Raw genomic sequence first — 8,152 nt, forward strand, 5'->3', positions numbered from 1 at the left:
CAGTAAGTTTCATCTATTTGTACCCATACCAGCTGTTGCAACTAGTTGATTTAGTTAGCATGTTTGTGGTTGGAATTAAGAGGCAAGAAAAAGTGATTTGATTTGAATTTGTTGACAGATCAGTCAGAAAGAAACTCACATCTAGTTCTAATGAAAGAATACAAGGGTATTTAGTAAGTGGGTATATAATATATTGAATGAAACCAATGAAATACAAATAATTTAAAGTACTATAACATATTTATTCTATATAACAATATTTACAGTTATTTAAAATGTTTCACTATAAAATAACTTTTTCAGTTATGAAACAGTTTATGAAAATAAATAAATATACCAGAAAACCAAAATGTAGTGGATTGTCTTACAGGAATAAGTGTACATTTGCAAATACATCTGTATTCACGGTTGGCACAAGCGAATATTTATATATCAATATGGTGTACATTTCAATACTGATAATGTGTTAACAATTTGACCTCCCTCTCCATCTTAAACTGTACAGAGAATTAGGATTACAATATTCTTGATTTCCCCATTGTCCAAGTGGTATCACCATGGCACTGGCATTGTCATCGCTCCCAAACTGCATAGCCTGATCCACTATGAAACGGGCCGCTTCTCGTGGATCGTCAACACGGTTAATGGCGTCGCAGATCTCTTGATCCGTCATGACAAAATGAACACCGTCAGTAGTGAATATCAGGAAACCGTCTTTGCTGTGTTTTATCTAAAAGAAAAACAGTACTTATTAAAATGTATGTAGATATTCATCTATGACATATAAAGCCTTGTCTACACTATCAACTTTATGTGACAACAAAATGTAATGTGCCCATGGACATGGTGATGTCATATTACTAACATATTTGGGAATATCATACCATATTTGGGCACATCACACTTTTTTTGTTTGATAGTGTAGACAGAGCTTTAATCATGCCAGAGAAAATTAATAGCATCTGCACATTCTAAGTACAGTACCATAGAGATATTATAGTTCATTATAATATCTCTATGACAGTACTCATTAAATCATTTAAGGTTTGAAATCTACCTGTTACTTACTTCAACTGATTTTGTTTGTGGTGCAGCAGTCACTCCATATCTCTTTAACTCTGTATCTCCAATACTACGACTCATTGATAATACACCATTTACAAGTGGTCTACCAATGCTGTCACAGCTGAAATAAACAATACAAATTGTGAGTAAATGGCAGAGCGGTTAAACCAGGGATTTTCATAGTACAGCTGACTAGCTCTAATACGACTGACCTGTTGATGGAACAATCTCTTTGATAAGGAGACAATAAACCAATGCCAACACAATGTGTGAATGAGCATCCCTCAGAGTATGTTTTGAACTATTTTATCCATAAAAATACTACACTACTGTATGTTGATATAAAGTTTGCGTTACTGTACATCACGTATATATATCGATCAATAAACTTCGTCAACTTAACTTTTCAGAACTATACGTGGTGTACCGCAAACTTTATATTCACATATTGATTTTGCCATGAAAACCATCAACCTATTTAATACTACACTACACATACAGGGTAGTGCCCAACCTTTCACTTCATTAAGCTCTGTCTACACTATCAAACTTTATATGACAAAAAAGTGTGATGTATCCAAATATGGTAGTGATATGCCTAAATATGGTAGTGATATGACATCATCATGTCCATATATGGGCATGTCACATTTTTTTGTCACATAAAGTTTGATAGTGTAGACAATGCTTTAGATTAGTAATCCACAATACCCTAGCATACCCTGTTGATGGATAAGCCCTATAATACCTGATGAAGCCACCAGCCTTTTTAATTCTCTCCTGTTCAGCAGGAACTTCAGGTTCATGATCTCGACTCAAGCGTATTGCTTTTCCTTTTCGGCATAAAGTTAAACGTGTGTCACCAACATGGCTTAACACCAACTCATTTCCATTGCGTAGCAAACAAACAGTGGCGGTTGTACCCGAGTTTGATAAAGGATCTAAAACCACAAAAAACAGAAGTAAAAATTTGGATGGAATTAATCAAAGATTGAGAAAATCCTACCATGGGGTTTAAATTTAAATCTTTTTAACATTTGGAGAAATTTCCATGCAATCAAAATCCACTTAATTTAGGTCCTGTAATAATAATAAGCCAATCATGCACTAACTTAACCCATTTTTATGTTGAAGTGGGTGGCGATTACACTATAACTTTAACCAAGCAGAAATAGTTTCTTTAATCTAACAGATAGTATAATCAGTTACCTAAGAATTTGGACTTAGCTGGTGTGAACCAGAACAAAATGCTGTTAAAAATACTAACTTCCACTTTCAAGTATTAGATATCTCATAAACTTATTATTGAGGTCAATAAATGCGTTCTGTAAAACAACTTGAAGGTCATCTTCACGCGATATCCAGTATGATATATGATGTTCTAAATGTTTTTGAGTATAGTCTGCAGCTAACCCACCACCATGTCCGTCAAATATCCCAAAATACAACAGGTTTGGCTGAAGTTCATGAATACGAATTCGGTCTTCATTGACACTTTTTCTTCCGGTTAATGATGCATGACCAACCATTTCAAGTGAAATCTTTGGGATAGGTATTCCATGTTTAATACTCTGCTGTAACAATATTGGTTCTTCAATCCTGTTTTCCCATACACCAAAGTTTTTTTGATTAATACAGTGGCTTGGTTCCTGATTTGGTTCACGGGACCAGAACGTTTCTTCGGACGAGACAAATCTTGCAGTAAGTTTTGAGATATTTCTGTAGGTTGGTGATCTCCTCGAAATAAAACGAAGCATTTTGTGAACTTGTCTTGCTCAGTTAAAATCCTAAATTAGAGAGAGTTGAAACATAGAGATATTATATATTTCATTATTAATAATGGTTGAAACAATTCAATTGTGCACTGTATAATTATGTATTTTTTATTTATTTGTATGCGTAATGACAGGTTTTTAGGCCGTTTGTATGCGTAATGACAGGTTTTTAGGCCGTTTGTATGCGTAATGACAGGTTTTTAGGCCGTTTGTATGCGTAATGACAGGTTTTTAGGCCGTTTGTATGCGTAATGAAAGGTTTTTAGGCCGTTTGTATGCGTAATGACAGGTTTTTAGGCCGTTTGTATGCGTAATGACAGGTTTTTAGGCCGTTTGTATGCGTAATGAAAGGTTTTTAGGCCGTTTGTATGCGTAATGAAAGGTTTTTAGGCCGTTTGTATGCGTAATGACAGGTTTAGCCGTTGTTAAGTTGAGGCACTCTGTGTGTGTGGAACCGGGACCAGATCTTTAAAGATGTATTGTCCCCTAAAAACATGAAAAATGAAGATTAATTAAATCAGACTTTGAATATGTTATTTTGTAGTTTTAATAAAGTTATTCCCTTCCATAGAAAAAAAAACGAAAAAAATAAATGTTTTTACTTGTAAAATGACAAAATAAATGGTTAAATTCAACCAAAAATTCATTGGCTGGCAGCCAATTTGACCATTTTTTGCTTTAAATTACATTTTTTTCAGGTAAATACATTTTTTTTCGATCCAATTTTTGGTCAAAGTGGATAACTATTATGTTACATTAAAATGGAATATTCAACAAAAATTTTTTTAAGAATTATTTTTTCAGGGGGACAATACATCTTTAATTATTACAACAGGATATGCGGTTTCCCCACAACCACCCGGGCCCAAACAGCTGATCGACCACAGTGCGCAGTCAGCAGAGAGGAGACTGTACAGCATGCACTGTCGTGTCTTATTAAACTAGTCTAGCCTAGGCTTTTAGGCCTCTAGGTAGGTAGGCCTAGGCCTAGCTAGGCCTATATATTTTCTAGCCTACTAGGCCTACCTAGGCCTAGGCCCTAGTCTAGGCCCTGTGTGTGATATCCTCTATTATATAACCCCTAAATAAATTCCTGTCATTTGATTGGACGATTGTGGGTCACATGGCGTGCAATAGTACGCACTATTAAACGATCGTTTAATAGTACTTTTTGAAACATTTTTGTGTACGAAAAAAAAAACGTTTCGCGGATGAAAAAAAATCTAGTATACAAATTACCATATAATATGGCTCTGTACTGTGACAGAGCCATATATATAAAGAGTTACGACATTGAAAATTAGAAGCCATTTTTGTGTCAAAGAATTCGCACGCTGAGGGCGCGCGCGTCTCTTTTGTATAGCGTTTTCCTATAGTTCATGCATTATTTTTAGATTTTTTTGTCTATGAAATAACGCTTATATTCCGTTTTTATTTTAGTAATTAATTTTATTAATGGTATTAATTTGGTAACATATATATATTGTGTCTATAATAACAAAAGAATAAATGCTAGGGCCTACATGCAAGTCAGGATACATCAAAGCATGAACCAATACAAAAAACACACAAATTCACCCCTCTCTTTATACAGTATATGGCTCTCTGTGTGTTTTTGACACAAACTTTCAGAGACTCGTTCATCATTTCATTTGTAATAATTCACCTTTATTATTTTAATATTGTTCATACCCTATTCAATATATTAACAAATATATCCACGACACTTTATTATTTTATTTAGTCATCAAAGCATGCATTATGAATTGAAAATATTACATAATTGTTATTAATAGGACGTAGTTATGGGATGCTTCGTTCCAAAATCAATCAATCGAACTTTATAATGTATTAGCGCACGCGCGCGCAATATTCTTTGCCGCAAGTACTTCTGTACGCTGTGCACATCGATATTTCACCGTAAAATGTGCAATTACATTTTTTTAAATATAAGAAAAAGTTTAAAGTATTTTCTTGCTCCTATACTTTACATGCAATAACGGAGACAAGTTTGACACAAATTGATCTGCATATCACGTGACTATAATCCAATGTCGTAACTCTTTATATATATGGCTCTGTACTGTGAAATACAACAGCGCCACCTGTCGTCTGGCCTCAGTTTCGTTTCTCTTTTTAAATTTTGTGTACGAAAAAAAAAACGTTTCGCGGATGAAAAAAAACCTAGTATACAAATTACTGTGAAATACAACAGCGCCACTTGTCGTCTGGTCTCAGTTTCATTTGTAAACACCACCGCGAGATATGCAACAGCAGCAGATATTTGTGTACGATTTGGACATATATAATTATGTAATAATTTCATTCAGAAAGGCATTTAAATTAGCCTTAGATCGTTTTTAGGATTTTGATTCATTAATGGGGACATCCCTACAAGACGTGGAATTGCTGGAAAAACCATAATTAGCCTAGATAAGTTCCAATTGTCTGTCGAAGTTTTGCCTTTCAGCCAAGCTACTGTAGTACTAGGCTACATGGTCTAGCCTAGGCCATGCTAGTATTAGGCTAGTCCTAGTTTAGGGGTTTTAGCCTTGCTAGGCCTAAGATTGTTTGGTCGTTTGTTGACATAATTAACACTAAAGTAGGTGTGTTTATAAAATCCATATAAATATAACATTTAATATAATATTAAAAACCAAATGTTACTGTTTTCAATCAATGTGAATGAAATGTGGGCCTTTGGCTAGGGCCACCTTACCTTATTTGATTCAAATGACAGGAATCTATTTAGATGTTATATAAAACAAATAATGAATGTTTATATTCGTGTAATGGTACAAATAATGGCATTTGGTGAATGATAAAAGGTTAATATCAACTCGGCGTTGCCTCGTTGATATATAACCTTTCATCATTCACCTCATGCCATTACTTGTACCATTACACTCATAAACATTCATTATTTGTATACTAATACTATACCTACCAGGACTAAAAGCAGAGGCCTAGCCTCATACAGGGGTTAGGCAATATATTAATATTTGAAATTTAAACTAGATAATTATCAAAATAATTGAAAAATACTTGCTGGCGCTACTCCACTTGCTTTGTATTCTGATTAAATGTAAAAGCATGTCAAAATTTTCCATTGCCTCTCCTCTCCCCTTCCTCTTCCTCTCTTCTCTTTTTTTTTCTTTTGCGACTAGTTGTTTTTAAAGAGCGCCACCAACTTGTATAAAGGCAAAAACAAAATGTAAATCTGCTGTGATTTTCGAATCACAGATTTAATATCGATAATAATAGTGTTTTCGATCCCGTATATTAAATGCTTCATTTTTTAAAAACATTTTAAAGATTTTATTTTTCTGATCTGTGGGCGATAGTTGAAATTACCCTATAAACACTATTCTTTTTTACTCAAAATTGCAATAGGCCTAGAGAGACATTAAATTAAATAATCATATGAAAAATAAAGTAATTAACATTTTGTCACAGCATGAACATTTTATCAGAAAAATAAAGTCACGTTTATTTTATTTAACTTTTGCTGTACCTACAATATAATACTGGATATTATTGTGCTTGTTTGTTTGTTTGTATTGACATTAAATTGTTTTGTTGGTTTATAGTTAATGATTGCCAAAATTGCCAATGAACCATTTACCGAATTCATTCACTATCCTTCTTAAAGGTGGCAATCCTGTTTACAAGACAAACATATACACAGATGCTCTACATTAACAAAGAAAAAAGTGGGTAGAGTTGTAATTTGTCATTCAGGACTTGAAACCAGGACCATTGTTAGCAAACCACCAAGCCACAACTCCATAATGCGGCCTATTGTCCCCAAAAACATGAAAACTGAACTTTAATAACAGACTTTCAGTATTTCATTTTGCAGTTTTAAGTTATTCCCTTCCTTATAAATAGGCCTACAACAAAACAAAAATAATGATTTCACTAATAAAAGATGGTTAATTGGGTTCCTTATAGCCAGGAATCGATGTGGTTATGTTTTCACGGCGGTGCGCAATAAAAAATTACGCGGTCTACGCACGATTTAACAAAATCACGCTTGTAATCATATCTTCACAAGCATGAATCATGAATTAAAAAAATTTGGTACTCATACATTTCAGGTCATATTTCATCATAATGGCAATACAATTACGTGTGTAGCGCATATAACACATGCGTACGTAAAGATTCTGACAAAATCAATCAATCAATATATCTTTTAAAAATCAATTATCTTTATTTAAATCAATGCATATAACCTATAATTCGTCATAGTGACGAATTAAATCTTACTTAAACTTACTTATAATTCCTACCTGTACTCCTGAGCTTTATATCATATTAATTTAATGTTTTTGTCATGCAATCCTTCCAACAATATATAATACGTACTTTTTATATATTAAATTATTTTTGATATTTTCACACTCAGTAAGTGGCCTACCATCCGTGACAGCACAAATGTGTGGTATAGTGTGCGATTGTAACTACGGTACAAGATGCGTGATGCTGTTAGCCATCTTGGTACCAGTTTGGTTACCAATGATGTTGACACCAGTCTACCACGATGAGGTAGCATCTCCGACTTCAGACTGGGATGTTTTTTTTTGTTTTTGTTTTTTTTTTTGGTGTTTTTTTGTGGTTTTTTTTAAAATTCCTTATCGAGCTAAAACTTAAAATAAGTTAAGATTATTGAACAAATTACTTCTTTTTTAATTATTTACTATACAATAATATAGGCCTAAAACCTATTAAAGTATTATATACGAAATTAATAAGGGAAAATAATTTAATAATTACAATAATTATAATATTTTTTGCTTTTTTAAAATTATTTCTTACTAACTAAATCAATGTACGATAACATTTTTTAAATTAAAATTTATTATTAAAATATAAACTCGTAAAAAAATTAAACTAAAAACTTATATCAACTAAATATCATTAACAATTTTGTTGAAAACTAATTAAATAATGTTTTTGTGTTTTTCCTCCTTTTTTGTATTGCTTACCGTACTAATTAAAAACTTACATTAACTCAACGGGAATAGTACTGAAACAAATTACTTATTTTAATCATTATTATCAATAATCTATTTTTGGGTATTTTTAGTATTATTAATATCCTTCTTACAGCTTTTTTTTATAATGTTACAATAGCAATATTGTTTTTAATTCACATTACTTAATTATCTTACTTTGTTTTTCTTAAGTACAAGTGCTGCAGTAATCTACATTTTTAAAACGTTATTTTATATACTTATTACCTTAGTACTTAGATATTGCACGTCTTAGACTAATCTATTTAGTTTAACATTATGATACTTCAAAAT

At 32.5% G+C, this 8,152-nt stretch overlaps 1 protein-coding gene across 2 annotated transcripts; it reads right to left on the reverse strand.

Annotated features, from left to right (window-relative positions):
* Positions 1 to 227: 227 nt before the first annotated feature.
* On the reverse strand, positions 228 to 6,004 carry LOC144845391 (protein phosphatase Mn(2+)-dependent 1K-like). Of its 2 annotated transcripts, none has more exons than XM_078702686.1 (5): positions 5,890 to 6,004; positions 2,333 to 2,852; positions 1,814 to 2,006; positions 1,069 to 1,186; positions 228 to 730 (listed from the first exon to the last, which is right to left on the reverse strand). In XM_078702686.1, exons 2-5 carry the CDS (start codon positions 2,820 to 2,822, stop codon positions 467 to 469), a joined length of 1,065 nt encoding a protein of 354 aa, XP_078558812.1. In that variant the 5' UTR covers positions 2,823 to 2,852; positions 5,890 to 6,004; the 3' UTR covers positions 228 to 466. The 2 variants fall into 2 exon arrangements, with proteins under 2 accessions (XP_078558812.1, XP_078558813.1); XM_078702687.1 differs by having other exon boundaries at positions 5,886 to 5,903.
* Between the last annotated feature and the right edge of the window lie 2,148 nt (positions 6,005 to 8,152).

Source organism: Antedon bifida, chromosome 6 (assembly GCF_963402885.1).
Source record: "Antedon bifida chromosome 6, ecAntBifi1.1, whole genome shotgun sequence".
Lineage (NCBI taxonomy): Eukaryota > Metazoa > Echinodermata > Crinoidea > Comatulida > Antedonidae > Antedon > Antedon bifida.